The sequence below is a fragment of the Hyperolius riggenbachi genome, chromosome 7 (assembly GCF_040937935.1).
Source record: "Hyperolius riggenbachi isolate aHypRig1 chromosome 7, aHypRig1.pri, whole genome shotgun sequence".
Lineage (NCBI taxonomy): Eukaryota > Metazoa > Chordata > Amphibia > Anura > Hyperoliidae > Hyperolius > Hyperolius riggenbachi.
In genome coordinates this window covers 255,557,720-255,579,894 of record NC_090652.1, presented here as the reverse complement: position 1 = coordinate 255,579,894, position 22,175 = coordinate 255,557,720, and the positions used below count along the sequence as shown (strand labels likewise).

The window sequence follows — 22,175 nt, the reverse complement described above, 5'->3', positions numbered from 1 at the left end:
CCTTTTTCAAGCCGAGAAACCTTTGATTTTATTGTTTTCTCATTAAAAAAGCTTTTATTTACTGCAGTGCCAGCCTCCATCTTGTAGTACCTATTGTGGGACCAAGTTTTGCGGAGGTCCGTTGATGCTTAGGCACGCTATCCCTTGGAAGTGAGTGCCATTTTTTTTTACTATTGTGGAGTTTGCATTATAAATATCTATTCATGCTGAATAGATATTTATAATGAAAAGGTCTTCTTCTGTTTTTTTTGGGATGACATGTGGAGACTCTGTGAAAGGAGGAAGTGGAAACATGTTGGGACAGTGGAGGGAAGAGGCGGGAACACTGGGGGCTTCTATAGAAAAGCTTGGGGATTGTAATGGCCACACCAGGGGACCTGTTGAGGACATTAGGAGGTATAATGGCTGCACCATAGGATGTTAGGGCATTGGATGATAAAAAAGGGGACATTTTGGACACTTTATATTGCTTTTATGAATTAATTTTCCTTTATATGATGTGAAGAGCCATTAATGAGACTGTAAAAGGCTTTCTATTTTCTGTCACAGGAAGAAGAGGAGTTCTGTGTACTCTGCAGCTGTTTAGGAATTTTGCCGTCCGTCCTGCAGACATCGCGGGAATTTACTAGTGCCTCCTGCCTGGACTGGCCAGCTTCAGCATTTGACCTAATATCCCAGTGGTGCTCAGAAGTCGTACTGTTTTCCGAAAATAATTCCGACCAAGTAAATGTACGTAATTGTATATATCTTCTGGAGTTAAGGTTGTCAGCAGTATTTGACTCCTTGCCTCACAGTTTTGCTAAGTAGTAATGCTGCTTTTACTCAATGATTGTGCTAAGCTGGACCAGCGTAATGTATTGTTCATGGGGAGGGCATGGTGTGAGGAAGGAGACCTCTCATGTGGAGGAGAGGGATTGTTTAGAAAATCCAACTTCCTCCTACACTGATGCAAATTAGACATTTTTTTTGATCTGCCTTTATACATACAAAGTTATTTCCAGTCCAACCTTAGTCAGATTCGACAAGAATGAGCTGATGCTTGTAATTATTTTAAAGCTTCTTTTGGCCGGGCAGCTGAACTGTTCTATTGTTGGGTGATTCAGCCACCCAGCTGGCGGCCACAAGCTGCCATTAGGCTTTAATTACATACAGCCCAATTGCAGCGTTTGGTAACACCATGCGTGTCAGATTTGACATGCAGTGGAATTACCCAGCAGCCAAAAAGCCAAATGGGGGTCTGTCCTCTGCCCCTGCTGAACGCTAGCAAGCGCCAAGTAGCTGATATGGGTGTATTGACTGCCTTCAGCTGCCTGTGGAAAAGAGGCCTTAAGGTGCCCATACACTCGTCAGATTAGCAGCAGATTGATAAGAAATCCATCTAATGATCTATCGGATGTGTTTTTTTGAACATTTTTTACTACGATAGAATTCCAATAGATTTCAGTTTGAAATCTATTGAAATTCGGTCTGACGGCATTTTTTTGCCATCAGATTTCCATTAGGGCCAATGCAAAATGATAAACAATCTCATCAGATCGACCTAGATTTTCCACCCTGCCAGTTTGCTGGAAATCGATCGAAATCGGCCGTCGATCGGTCTATTGGCCAACTGATTTGCAATCGATCGATCGATTTTGATCGATCGGTCGGCCAGAAAATCGGCTGAGCGTATGGGCCCCTTAAGGGCTCTTTCACATGGATGGTTGAACCAGAGCTGGTTCTAGTAACAATGCAGCCCCCAGGTAAAATAAAACCGGGGTCCCCCTGACAGACACCTCAGCGGCGGATGAAGACAGAAATGACAGGTGACCTGGACAGGTGAGGCACTACTCTGCCGAAGACTCTGCAGGGGCCCCAGGAAGCAATACTTAAAGGGATTCTTAAAGTGAACCTTAACCCTGGCAAGTAAAAAGACCACTTTACTTACGGTAAAGTCTTTTCCAGTAGTCATGAGGACAGCACCCCTGGATGAGACTTGTCTCCCTCCCCACTGTGGACAGGAAACTGTTAAAAGAAGAATTTGCATAAGCAATAGGCAGCCACATATAAGATACTACACCTGCCACAGTACCTCAGTTAATAAAAAGATGACACGGACATTTAATGATGCTTACACAAACTTATTTCTCTTTCCTACCCAATAAGGGCGGGTTGCAGGGGTGCTGTCCTCATGACTACTGGAAAAGACTTTACCGTAAGTAAAGTGGTTTTTCCCAGAACGTCATTTCGGACAGCACCCCTGGATGAGACGATATACAAGAGTTAAAACCTTAGGGTGGGACCACAGCTTGCAAAACTTTCCTTCTGAAGGATAAACCTGCAGAGGCAGATACATTAAGGTGATAGTGCTTTACAAACGTATTGTGACTTGACCAGGTCGCAGCTCTGCAGATCTGATCTATAGAGGCCCCTGCCCTCTCTGCCCAAGAAGTCGAAATTCCTCTTGTGGAATGAGCCATGATAGAATTTAATTGCTTCCCCTGTGTCTGATATGCTAATGAAATAGCCCAAACAAATTTATAATCTGTGTAGGATTTTATTAAGGAAGATTTCTCCCAATTAATGATCCAACCTAGATCTTGTAGTAAGACTTGTCGTAACAATCTGATCTCTTACCGAATTGGGAGATGTCCCCCAAAACAGAAAATCAAGGTAACCCAAAATGTTAACTTTTCTCTGTCTAAGTGTAGCCAGAACCCCAGACATTACCTTCATAATCAACCCTGGAGCTGAGGATAATCCGAAGGGCAAAGCATTAAACTGATACATTCTTACCACTTCCTCCATCTGGATGGCAAACCTTAAGTATTATTGAGAAGACAGATGTATCGGTAATTGAAGATACACATCTTTTCGGTCTAGAAAGGCTAGGAAATCGTCCTTCTGTAAGAGATGAATAATAGATCAAATTGATTCTGAATTTTCTGTATTTTACCTTCTGGTTTAGACTCTTTAAATTTAGTATGAACCGATAATTTCCCTGTAGCTCCTTTACTAGAAAAAACACAGGGCAATAGAATCCCTGTCGTCTGACATGTCGGTACTTCTCAAATTACCCTTTTTTTTTCTAAACAGGGAAAGGACTTCCGATTGTAGGGCTGAAAACTTTATTTGGTCCTGCAAGCGGGGAGTAATGCAAAAGCTCTTAAAAGGAGGCTGGCTGAACTCTATTCTGTATCCCTCCAACAAAAAACACCTTAAAGGCTCTTTCCCACTAAGACGTTGCGTTAGATGCGACGCTAAGGTCACATAACGTGCCCCCAACGCAACGCATGTGAGCTTTGAAGTTGGATGCTATTTAGAGCCACGTTATGCGTCTCCTGATGGGTCTGTGATGCGTACTTTTTGACGCTTACTATCGGACGAAAACGGCGCATGCGGCAAAAGACTGTGGAGAGCACGTGATCGGAAAACTCTGCATCACGTGGTCCTGCCAGCCAATAAGCGGCCGCTCCAGGAAGTTAACACTGCAGTGCATATTAATTAGTCATGTGGCTGGCCACAACAGCGGACTCTCCCCTCCTCTCCTGCAAGAAAAAACAAAAAACACACATTATTGAGCATATGCAAACAGTCTAATGCGGCTAAAACCGTGTATAACGCACAGCATGATGCACTTTCTTTAAACGTCCAGCGTTAGAGTGTAACACAACGTGGGCACTGTGAACAGCCCATTGATTTTTCATTACTGTGAGCTGGGCTGCGTTACAAGCTGCTCTAACCTGCGCCTGTAACGTCCCACTGTGAAAGAAGCCTAAATAACCAATATTTTGTGCACTGTAGTTGCCATGTTTTGAAATTTGCAATTCTCCATCTCACTGGAATACTAGCGCCATTGCTTATCTGACTTCTTGGTAAAAGTGAAGTTGGACTTAGGGCCGGTTCACATTACAAACGCGGATGGCCACGCATGCGGAACGCAACGCGTACGAACGCACGCCATCCGCGTTTGCATGCGTTGCGTGGCTGATCCCATCACTGAAAAGTGAATGGGACAGCCGCGCGTTTTTGCTAAATCTGCGTGCAGCATGCGTTCCCGGACCGCACAGGTCCAGGACGCATGCAGTGTGAACATCAGACAGTGCACTCTATGCACTGTCTGATGTCGTGCGTGTTGGCCTTCTGCACGCGTTTCCAAAACGCAGCTGGAAACGTGTGCAGTCTGAACAGGCCCTTAGGCTTCTGTGACTTGTAGAGAGCCCATCTCCTGCCCTTAGAGGACTAGGGATCTGACTTATTCTTAGAAGGAGGGACGAAAGGACCGTTTACTTTGAAAAGGTCCTTTCTTAAAGGAATACTATCGATACCCAAGTTCTAAAATGACAATGTACAAATAATGTCTAAGTTGCTGTGTAAACATTTTCCTACCTTTCATGTTAAATATCAGAGGCAAAAGCTGTAATTTACTGAGGGTAGGATTAGCTATATTGGGACAAATCAATTGCAGAAGGGGTGTCTACTTCAATGCACAGCCAGAGTTGCATATCGGACTACAGAAAGCAAATATCAAACAAACTCTGAAAGCAAAAAACAGTATGAAAAGCTGTAACAATTAGTTACATTTCCTCTGCTCTCTACAGACACTTCAGTCCGAAACAGGACACAGAAGCTGCAGCTGTTCTCTCTGTCACACACAGTTACACAGAGTTATCTGATCAAGTGTGAGAGGAATTTCCCCTCTCCTCATGGCTCAGAGTCAGTTTTGTCAGTAAAGTTTGAAAGCATTTTGATAACAGTAAACAAAGAGGTTGCTACTAAAATGTATACACCAGTACTTAGCAACACTTCCCAAACAATTCCTGTGTCAATTGAAAATATGTGAATCGATAGAATTCCTTTAACAGGAATACTTTTTTTTTTTTTTTTTTTTAATGTGTGTCTGCCGTTCTGTCTAGAGGGTTGTCTAACTGACTCAAACAGCAGACCCCCTTCACAAGGTACACCACATAACTTGATTTTGAAGAATTGTCATCATTCCAAGTTTTTACCCATACACCTCTTCTGGCTGAATTAACTAATGCCGTAGTTCTGGCCATAAGTTTAACCGTATCATCTGAAGCGTCCACTAGATAATTGGAAGCATTCCAAACTTTAGGGAAATCATTCAAAATTTCCCAGAAATCCTCAAAAAAGTAGGTCAGTTTTGTTTGATACCCTTGAAAAATATGGATCTAATTTAGGCGGGGTTCCCCAAAACCCTGATCTTCAGGAGAAAAACAACATTTAGATAATGATCTGGGCCAAAAAAGACTTTTCCTAGATTATCCCACTCCTTAATCCTAATCTTAAGAGTAGAATGGACTGGAATAAGCCGAGAATGAGGATCCGCCAAACTCTCATACATTTGATCCAAAGGTGTCAAAGATTTCTGCTCAGACTTAATACCTATTAGTAAGTCTTCCATTAATTCAGGAAAAAAACATTGCGGTTAGGGCTCTTTTCTACTATGAAATGCGATCGCAACCGCATTTGCGATCCCAATCGCACTTCAATTTCCACTATGCGATTGCGCTACTATACTTATAGTACAGCTCAATTGCATACAATGCAGGAGGATGACGATTGTGCTTTGTCCAAATCGCATCGCAATCAGATTGCACTAATGGAAATTGCTGCTGCAGTTTCCATTAGTTTAACGTACCTCGTGATCAGAATCAAATCGTAACTCGCAGAGTAATGAAAAAAAGGCCCTTAGTCAGTTTTACTCAAATCTTCCTCCTAGTTTGATACATTTTCTCTGTGCAGAGAGAGTTACTATAAAGGAGGCAGCCCCAGCATTCCTTTACATGTGCATTTTTGTTTAAATTGCCTCTCCTTGCCCTGAATCTGTCTAGTTCTTTTAAACAATCTATTTAATTGCTGCAGCTTAGAAGAACTTCAAGAATGTTACACATGCAGGCTTTCTGATGTGAAATTTATCTGAAGACAGGTACCCAAGGGGTTAAAAACACAGCCTGGGTATTCTGGGATGCAGTTTGTTCTGCTCTCACTGCAGCTGCCTGGGAGGTCTGTCTCTCCATTAGCTTGCCTGTTATGGCTGGCTTATCGCCTTCTCTAAACAGCCAGGGTTTCTCTGCTCACATTTGCCTGCTTTAATTTTTATGAATTAACCTTCAGTGACCTGTGTTGTGATAATCTCCGCACAAGGCGGTAATTTCCCGCACCTGCTCAGGAATTATAGATTTTCATGCGGACACAGGTTTTATGAATGCACACTTTGCTAAATGGTGGGTAAAGTCACCTGTTTTGAGCATTACCGCATGCAGGAATGCTCAATAAATAGAGGCCCATGTCTCTTGGAAGCAGGAGGCATAGTTGGAGGTGCAGACAACATAGGAGATGATGGATTAGCTATAACAGGTAGATAAGCCATAGCAGTACTAGTCCCAGGCCCATCTGAAGCAGCTGAGGCGGTAGAAGCAATAGCAGAATCTTTAATTTCCTATTGCTGTGGACCTTCTCTGTACAATACTGGAACAATTTCCATTCAGAGTTGCCAATCCATGCTGACTGGACTGAGTAGAAGATTTTTCAGACTTTTCAACCTTCTCAGTCTTATGTCTTTTGGGGTATAAAACATAATAAATGATAGCCAGCCATTAGACAAATCCCTCTATACATAACATACATCCAGCCAAGCAGAAGAAACATAATCACATCTACTTGCCAGAGAGGGATCCTGAGCAGATTGTGCAGGAGCTGACCCAGAGGCGTCCTCCATGATCCCAGCCACAAACCAGAGTGCATCATGGACTCTACAAACTTATACCTGTGCTGCTGATTTGATGCAGCTGATCCAATTATGCATGCGGCCCCTGCCGGCTAAGCATATGCTTAATCAGCTTCTTACCTTAAGGAATCAGCTGTATGCCGATTCCTAATCACCGCCGCGGCCCCTGCCGCCCGGCTCAGACTTCAGATCACGCGGGACGCCAGCGCGTGACTACTTCCGGTTCAACCGGAAGTGAACTCTCTCCAATGCACGCACCTGCGCACATAAAGTTGCTGCCTCTGATGGAGAAGCCTCCTCCACGCTGCAGGGCTCCGACTGTTCACTGAACAGTGCTGCTTGGAGCCCTGGAAAACGCTGCCCCTGCCGCCTGACATGGATGGCACTCCTGGAGACCTCTCCCATGCATCCCGTCCGGGACAGGAAACTAAACTGAGGTACTGTGGCAGGTGTAGTATCTTATATGTGGCTGCCTATTGCTTATGCAAATTCTTCTTTTAACAGTTTCCTGTCCACAGTGGGGAGGGAGACAAGTCTCATCCAGGGGTGCTGTCCGAAATGACGTTCTGGGAAAATAAGTTTTACTTACCCAGGGCTTTCTCAAGCCCCCTGCAGCCATCCTGTGCCCTCGCCGCTCCTCCTCAGGATGTGCTAAACTGCAGCGAAGCAAAGAAGACTACTCGTGGCCGGGGAAAACGAAACTAACCCGCGATGGGGACAGGAGGACACTCAAGGAGTGGCGAGGGCACAGGACGGCTGCAGGGGGCTTGGGGAAACCCCGGTAAGTGAAACCTTTTTTTACTTGCCAGGGTTAAGGTTCACTTTAAATCTGGTTTAAAAAAAATCCCAGTTTTACTTATTTGAGGCTTCTACTGTCCCCCCGCAGTCGCCCTGTGCCCATGCTGGTACTCTGTGATCCTTCAGTTCCCCGCAGCTCAGTTTCATTTTCGTCACTGCGCCTGTGCTGCCCTGGCTGCTGGCGTCCTCATTCGCACTCCTGTCGCCAGTAGTATGCTGCACAGATGCAATAGAGATTTTCTCGTACTGCGCCTGCGTAGGATGCTCCCGGTGACGGGAGCCCGAACAAGGATGCGCGCAGTCAGGGCCACACAGGCGCAGTGGCCGGCAACAGGCTCAGTCGATGAAAATGTAACTGAGTCACGATAGGGGCCCGGAGGATCGTTGAGTACCGCCGCAGGCACAGGGCAACTGCAGGGGGCCGGTAGAAGCCCCAGGTAAGTAAAACTGGCTTTTCTTTTCTTTCTTTCTTTTTGTTTTTTGTTTTAATAGACTTAAATGTCCCTTTAAGTTGGGGGTAGACACCTTAGGGGGCCCCTACAGACTCTGGGCCCTGGGGCAATTGCCCCCCTTTGCCTCTATGATAGCACCAGCCCTGGGTTGAACCATGTAATTGCTCTGTAAAATCAACCACATAACTGCCAAAGAACCAGTGCCATTCAGTTCCTATGTAATGCAACCGGGTGGGAGCCTTTATTAATCATATGTAGCAGCGGCTCATACACAGTGCTGTTACTGCATTAGGAAAAACTGCTAGTTGTAATGTCTAGCATGCATCTAACATCTGCTCAGATGTACAGTCACGGGTCAGGTGCTATACCACTGCCCATGCCGTATTTTTTTCAGCAGCCTGCAGAAACCTGGCAATTCTGCAGGGGCAGTTGATAGATTTGCTGTAAGGACTCGTTCACACTATGAGTGTGTGCACATTTTTTTAAGCGTTGGCGATTTTAGAAATCGCCCTAAAAGCGCTTGTGCATTGATACCCTATGAGAGTGTTCACATATGAGAGGTTCGATTGCGTTTCGCTTCCAAAAGTGCAGCCTGTACCATTTTCTGAGCGCTTTGGCTCAAAGGAAGGTATAGGGAAATCGCTTAGTGCTTAAAAAAAGTGCTTTGTATAGCGATTTCCCGAGTGCTTTTAAGAATAAATACATTGTATTTATTCTATTCCCGGGTCAGAGCTCACTTCCTGACTGACTTCAGGAAGTGAAAATCTCAATCGCTCATCAAACGCGCTTACACAAAATCGCTGAAGGCTCAGACAATGCCGGGAATCGCTTGAAAAAAAATCACGCACAAAAGCCTTCAGCGCTTGTGATTGCGCTCGCCATTTATAATGTGAACAAAGCCTTAGTGTTGCATTGTAATACAAGGAAGTCACATTCGTTTTCATGTGGCTAGTTCACAAATACATGTTTAAAGCTTGTATTTACCAACATACTACATGGCTGCATGTTTTAAATGCACATTCAAGAGCAAAAGTGCAAAGGATGGTAGAAATGCCAAATGTTACTCTTCTTCATTGCTCAGCACAGTGAAACATTATGGAAATCTTCCTTAAAGGGAACCTGAAGGGATATGGATTTTTCCTTTTAAAATAATACCAGTTGCCTGACTCTCCTGCTGATCCTGTGTCTCTAATACTTTCAGCCACAGCCCCTGAACAAGCATGCAGATCAGGTGCTCTGACTGAAGTCAGACTGGATTAGCTACATGCTTGTTTCAGGTGTGTGATTCAGCCATTACTGCAGCTAAAGAGATCAGCCAGACTGCCAGGCAACTGGTATTGTAAAAAAAGGAAACATCCATATCCCTCTCAGTTTAATATCCCTTTAAATAACCAGAGGGGGGATTCAGCTGACCAGCGTCCACACATAAGCATTGATGGGAATTTCTGCACGATTGCTCTGTGATGATACATTTGTTCCACTACAGAGAGGGAATATTCCTGGTGATAGATGTAGCTTTTAAATTATCTACGTAATACAGCTGGACATGGACCTATCTTTGTAGCTTATTGCGAATTTCCTGCAAGTTGTTTTATATACATTTCCAGGCATTGCTGATACAAGAGACCATGTGGGACTTGCCACGACTTCTCCAGCTGCCAGAAATCTACAACACGATTTTCCAGTATTACCACCGGAAGGCCTGTAGTGTGTGCACAAAGGTTCCCAAGGATCCAGCACTGTGTCTAGTGTGTGGCACTTTCGTTTGTCTAAAGGGCCTCTGCTGTAAGCAGCAGAATTACTGTGAATGTGTGCAGGTGAGCGTTTATTCTATTTCATTACATACTGTAGCATGAACATCCTCCTTAGTAGTTTGACTCCAAATCTCTTTGTGACCACATGTACTTTTGCTCGCTTGTTTACTTGTATTTGGGTGCGTTTTCATTTTTCTATACAAATGAATAGGTGCCAGACTGGAATGCCGCTGAGTGAAAGCTGCCGTGCAGTAGACAGCTCTGCTTAAAACACACTCCGGAGGAGCAGGCAGGCAGGTAGAGGTTGCTTAGCAGGTGACAAAGATCTATCAATTGTAGCAGGGGTGTCTTCCATACTTATTTTGTGAAAAATGCATTTTTTTCTATTTATTTTTTTCACAAAACCTTTTTTTTCATAATTTTTGTAATGTACTCTTAAAAGCCTTGCCTGATCTTGGACTTTAAGGGCCACGCAGCACATTTCCCACAAGGGGAAGGACCCTACAGTACCTTAAAAATTAACCTTTATTTGGTATGCGTTAAAATCAATATGTATAGAAAAATACTACTGTAGAGGTATCCCACATATAACATATTGGACCAGACACTAGAGGGGTGCACGTGAGCAACACAATGCACCTCCTATCCAAGGACTAATCGTGATCTAGGGTCACACATCAATTCAAATTAGATCCTTTTAGTTGCAAACTAATTCCAGGTGAACTAAAACTAGTTCACTACAACCATGTGACATTCTGGGTTGCAAACCAGGAGGGAATGTGTGGTCCAACAGTCAAAAACAATGTGGAGGTGCTATACAGACACAGCTAGATCTAACACGTTTTGCTCAAAAATAGAGCTTCGTCAGAGGAATAAAGTGCATTGTGCTATAACTCAAACCCCCTGCCGTTGGTTTGATTTATATCACTATGCAATTGGTGTGCTGTCTTCTGGGGGCATGGGATGGGTCTAGCTGCAGTACAGATCTGTTACTTCACTGGCACTCTAGACCAGCGTTTTTCAACCGCTGTTCCGCGGCACACTAGTGTGCCGCAGGACTGTCCTCTTTCCCACCCCCGTCCCTGCGGCCGCCGCTGTTATTACCTTAGCAGCGGCCGCTCTCCCCTCTCCGGCGCGTGTACTTTCCAGCAGCGTATCTCCCGGCTGCTGTGTGTGATGCGACAGGAAGCAGGGCTCGGTTCCCATAGTAATGGCGATACACATCGCCTCTACAGGAAGCCGATGCCCTGCTTCCTGTCGCATCACACACACAGCAGCCGGGAGATACGCTGCTGGAAAGTACACGCGCTGGAGAGGGGAGAGCGGCCACTGCTAGGGTAATAACAGCGGCGGGGGGCACCACCTACCTATACTGGCCACTATACTAGCCACTATACTAGCTATACTGGGGCACTATACTGGCTGTACTGGGGCGCTATACTGGGCACTATACTAGCTATACTGGGCACTATACTGGAGCACTATACTGGCTATACTGGGGAACTATACTGGTGATACTGGGCACTATACTAGCTACACTGGGCACTACCTACCTATACTGAGCACTATTCTAGCTATACTGGGCACTATTCTAGCCATACTATACTAGCTATACTGGGCACTATACACCTGTACTGGGCACTATTCTAGCCATACTGGGGCACTATACTAGCTATACTGGGCACTATACACCTATACTGGGCACTATTCTAGCCATACTGGGGCACTATACTAGCTATACTGGGCAATATACTAGCTATACTGAGCACTATTCTAGCTATACCAAGCACTATTCTAGCTATACTGGGCACTATTCTAGCTATGCTGGGCACTATTCTAGCTATACTGGGCACTATTCTAGCCATATTGGGCACTATACTGGCTATACTGGGGCACTATACTGGAGCACTATACTGGCTATACTGGGGAACTATACTGGGGCACTATACTGAGTACTATACTAGCTATACTGGGCACTACCTACCTATACTGAGCACTATTCTAGCTGTACTGGTGCACTATACTAACTATACTGGAGCACTATACTGGGGTAACTATACTAGCCATACTGGGACAACTAAACTCCCTATACTGGGGCAACTATGCTAGCTATGCAGCCGCACCCCAGCCCCCCCCCCCCCCCCATAGCCTGCTGCGCACGGAACTGTCCACTAGGTCGCGCAAACACCCGCCCCCCGCCGGTCCCCGGAGAAAAATTTGGTCAGAAAGTGTTCCCCGGGCCAGAAAAGGTTGGGAACCACTGCTCTAGACCAGTGATCTGAAAACTTGGCTCTCTAGCTGTTAATAAACTACAAGTCCCGCAATGCATTTGCCTTTATGAATCACGACTGTGGCTGTCAGACTCCCGCAATGTATTGTGGGACTTGTAGTTCCTGAACAGCTGGAGAGCCAAGTTTGCAGATCACTGCTCTAGACCAAGGATATAATCAACAGCGGAGAAAAAAATCAAAATAATTAGGTAAGTATGCAGTTTTTTTTTCTAGGTTTCATGTATTTAGCCTATTAGCACCCTGCTTCCTTGCCAACAAAAGCAAATGAGCAGTATGAATATTTCTTCACATGTTTCAGCCACTTTTGAATTAGGAAATCTACTTTAAAAATGATTCAGAACAAGTGTCAGACTAGCCTCTAGAATGTACTTTGTGAGATCCATGGACTCCTGTGCTTTCCCATTCCATACCATTCTGTTAGGTGTTTTGTATTGCTATTTGTTGTTAGTGTTCCACAGGGGATCGTTTCACGGTTATAGTGCTTGTGTGTGTAGGTGTTGGGAACGGGCTTCCTAACTGTAATTGTGCCAGAATTACACCCACTGCAGCCATTTGCTGTAATTGTGGGCTATAAGGAGAAGCTCTGTAAAAACAGAGGATTAAAATGTATCCAAACTGCTATTTAAAAAAACTGCACACCTATTGTTCCATTGATAAGGTGAGGAATGCCGCCTAAATGGATGTGACATTCGTGTTTTTGTATGTCTGAGGTGGTGCCTTGTAGACCCCTGCCATTGCAGGTGGGGCCCAGAGGCTTTGAGGGTCCCTACTCCTCCCTCTCCCCTACCGCAAGTACAGCCAAATAACAAAGAAACCCCCATTCACTCACGAAAACCCTGTGCAGGAGTATGTGTAATTTTCCTGCTTACAGACTCTGCTACACAGCAGAACACTCTGCTGCCATTCGCTGGCTCCCAATCCTGTGGGGTTTAGTGATAAAGGGGGCCCCATGCTATCGTTATTGCAGGGGGGCCCTATTAAAGTTACACCTTGTAGACACTCCTGTATATATCACTACTCGCCAGCCAGCGATGCGACTGTGTCTACATATATCAGATACAAAGGAAAAAAAGAGACATAGGAAAGCTGGTTTTAGTGATGTTTGCCACCACCCTCACTATGTCTCTGGACTTTTTTTTCAAAACTTTTTAGCTACTCTTTTAAAGGAAACCTGAAGTGAGAGGTATATGGAGGCTGCCATATTTAATTCCTTTTAAACAATACCAGTTGCTTGGCATCCTGCTGATCATCCCAGCTGTAGTAGTGTCTGAATCACACCAGAAACAAGCATGCAGCTAATCTTGTCAGTTTTTTGTCAGAAACACCTGCTGCATGCTTGTCCATGGCCTGTGGCTAGAAGTATTCGAGGCATAGGATCAGCAAGACTGCCAGGCAAGTGGTATTGTTTAAAATTAAATATGTCAGCTTTCATATCCCTCTCACTTCAGGTTCCCTTTAAATGACTAAAGAGTAGCACTGGATTTCATTTAAACATTGGAGGAAAAGGACTACGGTTTGTGCTGTCTACAGCAACCAATGAGGTTTAGCCAAATAATACTGATGCGACCTGGTTGCTTTCTTTCTTGCAGCACTGTTGCATGACAACCTCCTTATTGTTAATGATTTTGTTTCATCCTCACAGCATTCTCAGAACTGTGGTGCTGGCACAGGAATATTCCTGCTCATCAATGCCTCTGTGATTATCATTATCCGAGGACATCGCTTTTGCCTGTGGGGTTCAGTCTATCTCGATGCACATGGTGAGGAAGACCGAGAACTCAGGTACGACTTTTTACAATTGCTATTTTCTAACTTCTCTCCGATGTCAAAGTATTGCCATTACAATGTAAGATGAGTTAAACCAGCAATAGAAACAAAAAAGTAGCGGTGGGACCACGATGTGCCGGAAGTGCGTCTGGTGACGCAGACCCTGCAGTGTGTTGCTGAGCAGTACCGCTCAGCGCACAATAGCGGTGGAGTCAATGGCACCACAACAATCTTTATAGATTGTTGTGTTAGCGGCCTGCACGCACATCCCAGCAAAATCGCATGACCATCTTCCTGTTTGCACGCACGTTTGGGGGCATGCAGATTTCCCTGTCAGCACTATCTGCTACAAGGACAAATCTGCATGCAGTGGTGCGATGCGGTAGGCTCTTGTGCCACTTGCAAATCATACCACACCTAGGGCTTGATTCACTAAACCGTGATAACTCAAATATCACACCTTATCAAAGATATCACACCTTATCAAAGATATCACACCTTATCAAAGTCATCACACCTTATCAGAGTAGCATAGCGAGCCTACAAACGTATTCCTGCTAATTGGCAATGGCACTCATCCTGCCCTGAGCCCTGCGGGTTTGTAGCGCTCGCTATGCTACTCTAATAAGGCGTTTTAACGTTGATAAGGTGTGATATCTTTGATAAAGGTGTGATATTTGAGTTATCACGGTTTAGTGAATCAACCCCAATGTGTGAAACTAGCCTAAACTGTTTTGTATAACTGCACTATATTGCCTGCTATTGTTTCAGACATGACATAGATTCTTTGTCCTGCACATCTTGTGATGCTTTCAAAACGTTAAACCGTATCCAACAGGGGCATGGGGGGGGGGGGGGGGTTGCTGTTATGTTGTGGAGATTTCTCCACTGTTGTAACTGTTCTTCAAATTTCATTAGACTTCAACTGTTAAAGAAAAGAACACGGTCTCCAATATTCTGTATATGTTTTTCCATCTTCATGTCTGGGTATTTCTGTACTCTTTTCTAGCCTTGCTAAATAAAACGCTTGAATAACACCAGAGTCTAGAGTTGAGCTTTAACATGAAGCCCCCTCTCTCCACAGGCGCGGCAAGCCTCTGTACATCTGCAAGGAGCGGTACAACGTGCTGGAGCAGCAGTGGGTGACGCACACGTTTGATCACATCAATAAGCGGTGGGGGCCCCATTACAATGGACTCTGAAGATCAATGCAATCACAAAATGGAATCGCTAGGAAGAAGCAAAGGGCTTCCTGAGGAAAATGGGAGACTGGCTCAAAACCCGTCTCCGCAGCTTCATAGTTATTAGGTGCTATTGTGCTAACAACAACAGGTCCCCACAAGCACTGGAAGAATAAGGTACAATAACAGCAGAGGAAAATGTATGTTTTATTCAGTTCAGCAAAAAGAACACTATGACCTGCATTGTCCAGAAAGCACAACGATTATTGAATGTTCCAGGCTCGTTACTGCTTCTTCTATGTAGAATTTCTTTGTACTTTTCATTTTCCTTTCCTTGCTTGCAATTACATCCTTATTTGTGGAGCTGTTCAGTAAACGGATGCTTACTGACGTGTAAGTGGCGCAGGTCAGTAAAACGGGCACAGGCGGTTCTCCAGGGCAAGCCAGCAAGGCAGATCCACTGAACATTTTGTGCTGTGACTTATTAGCGTTTATAGTTTGACTGTTGAGCCTTACATTTCTTTCTAATCACCCTTACAACACGGATAGCTTAACCGGAGTAGGCTAGTGTGATTGAATGCGTTATTTAGAATCGCTAAGTGGGACAGCACTTTTAAATGTTTGATAAGCTCCCCTAAAGCCTGGCTCGGTCACCTGCAGCCAGCCAGCAGCGAAGGAACTGCAAAACTCATCTTTCCGTAGCTAAAGAGGAACCCAAGTGAAAATAACTTAATGAACAACATTGAGGCTTTTTTTTTCTTTTCTATTTTTCAATACAGGTAGTCCCCGGTTAACGAACGAGATAGGGACTGTAGGTTCGTTCTTAACCTGAATCTGTTCTTAAGTCAGAACAATGTGCTATCTCTGTCCCCTGTACCTCCTCTGTGCCCCCTGTGCCTCCATAGTCCCCCGCTGTGTCACCTCTGCCCACTGTAACTGCTTATACAACTTTAAAAGCCATTTTTTTTTAATTTTTTAAAATCGATTTTCTCAAAAACTACAAGTCCAATTTGAAAAAAAAAAATTGGGGGCTTGTTCCCATGGAAACACTGAATCCATGCCGTTTGTATCGGCGGGTCGTTCATAAGTAGGGGACTACCTGTATTTACTTTTAAATTATTTCCTCGGTCATTTCCCGTTGTAAAGTCTTTCCTCACCCCGATTTACATTTTGGAAATGATCACAGATGGCCTCCTCTCTAGTCCTGTGAACTCGAATATTCATTTGCTGAGAGTTCTATGCACAGAGAGAAATGCTGCTTGTTTGGCGTTATTTCCCACAATGCAACGAGGTTCATAGAGAGGGAGCTGTCAGGGCCATGGCATCACACTGTGGGAGGGGTTACAACACCTTATCAGCCATACAGGTGACCCTGATGATCTTTTGAGAAAAAGGTAAAGAGCTTTCAAGGTAAAGGGGGATCATCTACCGATTGGGATGAAGTTCAATCCTGGGTTAAAGTTCCTCTAAAGCAAGCTGGAATTTGTAGTACTTCCACAGCTGGCTAACTCGGCCACAACCCTGCTGAGCTTCAGATTCTTCTATTACTGTTTGTAATCTGTCCTGCCATGTATGTTTTTTGTGTGTGGGTTTGTTCATATGTAATTACAAATTCTTTGTATAAGATTTTTTTTTTGTTTTTCCTGTGAAATATTGTATAGTTACAGATTGTATACAGATGTTATAACGGAAACCTTTTAAACTGAAATGTAACCATACATAAATATCTGTATGTGTGTATAGAACAAAGAAATACATGCGTTCAGGGACGCTTCAATAAGTGCGTTATTTTGTTCCGAGAATCTGTTTTAAAAAAAAAAAGCTTTTTTTCTTCTTTTTGAGGCTTGGCTACAACTGATTTCTTTCTCAGGAATTGCAGACTCTTGCTAGTTAAGTAAGTAAGATATAATAAGATTAGATGGTGTTTCCCTGTTGTGTACTGTGTAAGTGTGTGAGCTCCAGGCTTTTACAGGTTCATAAAATAATATTTTTATCAACTTGATCTGCTCAGCAAACAAACGTGATCCATCAATCTTGGTTTGTATTTCTGATAGACTATTAGGTGGGGGAAAGTTTACAATCCTTTCCTGGGCCGCCCATATCAAAATGTAGTGAGGGGTAATACAACTGCAGTCATGTGCTCGGATCTGCAGTGACAACTATTTTCGTAAAGCCCAAAGTGTCCTGTATTTATTAAAGTGTACCCAAGGCGAATCTCAGGTTAAAAAAAGACAAACCTAAGAAGAGGGAGGCCTCTGGATCCTACGGATGCTGTCCTCCGATCCCCCGTTGCTGAGTGCCATACATCTGCCGTGATCGTTAGGATTCAGACCCAGATGTTCCTGGTGGGTCCCGGTGAGCAGTGGTGGGCCCAGATTTCGCATCAAAATTGGCATTTATGCATCATAATCGTAATGCGAAATTTCAGGGAAAATCGTAATTAATTTCGTGAGTAATAGTAATATTTCATAATTTTGCGTAATTTTCACAAAATGTTGTGCCAAATTTGGCAGTTAACAGCAAAGCCCCCATTTATGCTATTGCTACTAAAATTGCTACATATGTTAAGGAGAATATTGAGTGCAAGTCAAAAAAAAAGAATTATCCAAAAAGACCTTGTAGTTTTTGAGAAAATTGATTTTAAATATTCAAAGAAAAATGGTTTGTAAACTGATTTTTTTTTTGTTTAAAAACAATTTTTTTTACATTTTTAAAATTGATTTTCTCAAAAACTACAAGGTCTTTTTGGAAAATTATTTTTTTTTTACTTGTACCCACTAATCTCCTTAAAGAGGAGCTGTTAGGTATAGGGTCTCAGAGAAAATAAACACATATATCAGTAGCTAAAGATTGGTTGTACTTACATTACATATGCATTTCACTGTCCACGTTTGGATTTCACAGAATTTGTATATAGTATATGCAGAGATAGATGCTCCTGACAGCTCATGGCAGGCTCCATGTTTGTGAAGCCAAATGTGTCGTCATGTCCTGCCTGCTTCTGATCACAGATAAGCTCGTTCTTGAACAACACGGTGTGCAGTGAATATTAATGAGCCATGTGGCTAGGAACAATAGCTGACTCCTGCAGTGAAACTCTGCCCCGAGATTTATCAGTGTTTCGCGCTGGACTGATTAAAAGCTCCTGTACCGTCTCATTAGCAGCCGAGGGGAGGGCCCCAGAATGCTTTGCAGTTTAGCTGCGGCTTGCGTCTTTATGGGTCTATAACAGACTTTAAGATAAGCACACATCAAAGGTAACTGAGATGTTTATCTTCACTAATGGCTTTTGAGCTTCCTTCTAAACTGTTTAACACAGGAGAATAGAGGTTTAAATTAGCTTCTGCAGCCTGACAGTTACTCTTTAACATATGTAGCAATTTTGGTGGCACTACCATGTAGGGCTGCACGGTTTTGCGGTTTAAAACCGAAACCGCGATTCACGTGCAGACGATCTTCTAGCATCGTTTTTTTTCAGCGCTCGCGTTTGGCTGCATGGTTCCGCCTATCGCCATGCCGTCGCAAAGAGCCACTGATTGGCAGGCAGAATCTACGACTAGCAGTGAATATTTATGACTGTTAATGAGTGGGGCAGCGGGGGGCGAGTCCAGTCCAGAGCAGCACACAGCGCCACCAATAGCTAGATAGAGATGGTATGACGGAGACGGTAGGCGGAGTTGTACAGAGGGTACAGCTCCGCCTACCGCCGCCGTCATACCATCTCTATCCAGTGATTGGTGGCGCTGTGTGCCGCTCTGGACTGGACTCGCCCCCCTCTGCCCGGCTCATTATTAACATTCAAAAATATGCTCTAATCGGCGAATCATGTGTGAGAGATGCCAGGTAGAGAGACAAGCAGCAGCAGCTAAGGGGAAGAGGCAGCTTCGGTATTGTAGCGGATTCGGTTCCAGCCAGAAGCGGTGATTAATTACAAAGCTCAGAGGTAAAAGCTACTGCCTTTTCTCCTTCCGCTCGTAATTCTGCAGGAGGTCTGTTGCCGCCCACAATCTGACCACCATCAGCACTGCAGCCTGCATCGGATTCTGAACCTGGAGAGGTGAGCGACACCTCAGCTCAGGTGGAAAAACTTTGGTCTATCCTGCTGGGGTCTGACAACTTATACTAGGGGGGCTATTAGCTACTAGCTATACTGGGGGCGGGGGGCGTAGGTTTGCCAGCTTCTAACTATAGTACACAAGGGAGTGGCTAAGAGCTAGTCTACATGGGGTGCTGGGGAGCTGGCTACTTCCTATATACTACCCAATGCAGGGGGCTGGCTATTACCTACAGTATAGTACAAGGGAGGGGGGGTGACTATTACCTATGCAACACTGGGGTGGTCTGGCTATTACCTACACTACAAAGGGGGGCTGGCTACTCCCTATTCTGGGGAGAAGGACTGACTACCTATACTTGACAGGGGGACTGGTTATTACCTATACTACACGGGGGGGTTAGTTACTACCTATACTCTGCAAAAGGGGACTGGCTATATATACTACACAGGGGGGGGGGGGCTACCTATACTATAGGGGGCAGTAGGTCATCTGGCTACCTATACTGCAGGAGAGGAATGGGGTGTGTGTGGTAATTTGGATACCTATCATGTAGGAAGGTTAGGTGAGGTTACCTATAGTGTTGGGGAAATGTGTGTGTGTGTGTGTGTGTGTGTGTGTGTGTGTAAGATAGGGGAGGGGGGTTTGGTTGAGATGCTGTTGGTCGGGGCGGCTGGTGATGGTGGACCTAGGGCGGTAAAAAGTACAAATCCTGCCCTGGCAATACACTGCACATTGTTAACTGCCCCCAGCCCAGCGTCCTCACAGAAGGCCCCACCTGCATACATGTGCAATTTAGTGCTAAAGCTTGCTTTGAAAAAAAAAATCGTGAAAAAAATCGAAATCGCAATTCTGAAAAATCGCAATTTCAATTTTTCCCTAAAATCGTGCAGCCCTACTACCATGTATGGGGGCACAAAATTAGGCAAAATTACGAATCACTATACGAAATCAATTGCATTCACAAACAGTAATTACGTATAAGCATAAATGTGAAAATGTACGTGAAATTTCGCGTAATCGTAATTGGCTGATTACAATCATTACTGGTGGCAAGGAGTTCACAGGAAGCCTCTAGAGGATTCAGAGGCTTCCCTCTTTTTAACCTGAGATTCGCCTTTTCAACTCTTATTTCGGTTTTTTTCCTTTTACCTGAGGCTTTCATCAGGTTCACTTTAAGGGCCTATTTACACTGGCTGCATTTTGATCACATTCTCAGATCACACACAGTTTGCTGATCGCAAAGGTACTCCGCTTATCATGGTAATTGTGGTGCCCTTTTTCTACCGCTGTGCTTCGATTCTTGGCCAATTGCAAGCCAATCTATCATTTATTTTTTTACTCCCAAGGAGATCCCATGGAAAATTGCTTTAGCAAATGTGCTTGATATGAATAGTGACAATCGCAATGCGTTTGTGATGCTATTTGTCATTTTCAATGTAAAAGGGCCCCAAGAGAGTTCCATGATTCATTAAATAAAGTTATCTCCTGTGAAATGCAACTAAAAACTGCTATTTCTGCACATGAAGAGTTCCTGCCTAAATGTGCGCATTAACGGTACTATCTCTCAGATGAGCAACCATACCAGGGGTAGGATTGGGTACCATTAATGGTGCTAATTGACGACAAAGGATTGTTCTGTCGATCACTCCGTTGTGTCGAATTATGGAATGATTATTGCAGTCTGATCGGATTGCTTATTATTTTCTCCTCTGTTAGTGGGCCGGAATAATAATTTCCAGTTGATCCTAACGATCAGATTGTACGGTTGATCACATGGGAGATTGTATCGTTAATGGGAATCTTTAGATTTAATTAAATGCACAAGTATAACTAAACGCCACATAAAGGCACGGCCATGATCTCATTAGTACAGCTCCTGTGTTGATTTGAAGAGGTAATTAGATGTGTATGGCCATACACTATACTAGGACAGATAAGGGATTTCAAAAAAATCAGTCATTTCTATTTATCAGTACTCCTGCTGACATGCTGAGCTAACACAACACGCTTGAGGAAGAGAATAATGCTGTGAATGTATCCCTATTCCGTGCGTAGTGCTGATAGCATCAGCAAGATGGCAGTTCCCATGCAGTCAAAGAGACAAGAAACCGGGTATGGGAAAATATAACATTGGGGCTTTACTGTGAGAAGCTTGTCTGTTACTTTAAAAAGAGTTACTGACATATGTTGTAAAAAAAACTGTCACTTTCCTCCGTCCTGCCCATGTAGTTATCCTGTCATGTATGTAAAAATCCCAATTTTCTCTACCTACCACTCTAGGTAAAAGTGCACTAAGTACTGGAGTCAGTCATATCTGTCACATCCACTTCTGAGACAACCGTGCATGAAGCGTAAGAAAAAACATGATGCTGCTTGGCATCAATGCTGCTGTCACACATAAGCTTCCTGCTTTGTTTGCTTGGCCAACAGTGGCTTATCTCTTCTTTCCATTTCCTGACTGCAGGGAGATCTGTCCGATTACTGCAATCATGTGTTACAGCGTCACAGAAAAGTGAAAGTAAAGGCCCATACACACGTCGGATTTCCGCGAACGACGGGCCGTTTGAACGTTCCGTCGTTCGCCCGCTAAATCGGGCGTGTGTACAGACTATCGTTCGTTTGATAAGAGCGAGTTTGAGCGATCCGACGGGCGGATCGCTCAAACCCACTCTTATCAAACGAACGATAGTCTGTACACACGCCCGATTTAGCGGGCGAACGACGGGACATTCAAACGACCCGTCGTTTGCGAAAATCGACGTGTGTATGGGCCTTAACTCTCTCTACTATTTAAGGCACTTTTTTTCTTTTAAAATATTGTTTCTTTATCTTTCTCAGAAATAGAGAAGTAACCCGAAATTGCCGGGTCCCCAGCAAATTTTTGGATAGCCCCCCCCCCCAAAAAAAATTGACAAACCGCTATAACATTACGATATACACAGCTATCCTGGGAGTAACAACTAAACTGCTATCCCAGGAGTAATATTGATTTTGTAATACAGATGACATCTACTGGTACTTTTCAAAAGTAATTTTTTTTTTTGGAGTCCTGCTTTAAATGGAAGCAGAGAGAGTGATGCAATTCTAGTTTTAAGGACCACTTACCGTACATTAACAATTTTAAAATACATATGTAGGCATATG

General features: G+C 44.0%; 1 protein-coding gene across 8 annotated transcripts in view; it reads left to right on the top strand.

Annotated features, from left to right (window-relative positions):
* Nucleotides 1-17,576, top strand: part of UBR3 (ubiquitin protein ligase E3 component n-recognin 3) — a 329,771-nt gene extending 312,195 nt beyond the window's left edge. For all 8 annotated transcript variants that reach the window (XM_068245563.1, XM_068245562.1, XM_068245559.1 and 5 more), the window contains 4 exons: nt 550-729; nt 9,588-9,797; nt 13,668-13,807; nt 14,877-17,576. In XM_068245563.1, coding sequence (XP_068101664.1) covers nt 550-729; nt 9,588-9,797; nt 13,668-13,807; nt 14,877-14,994 — 648 coding nt within the window. In that variant the 3' untranslated portion in view covers nt 14,995-17,576. The remainder of the gene's footprint in view (nt 1-549; nt 730-9,587; nt 9,798-13,667; nt 13,808-14,876) is intronic.
* Nucleotides 17,577-22,175: the final 4,599 nt, after the last annotated feature.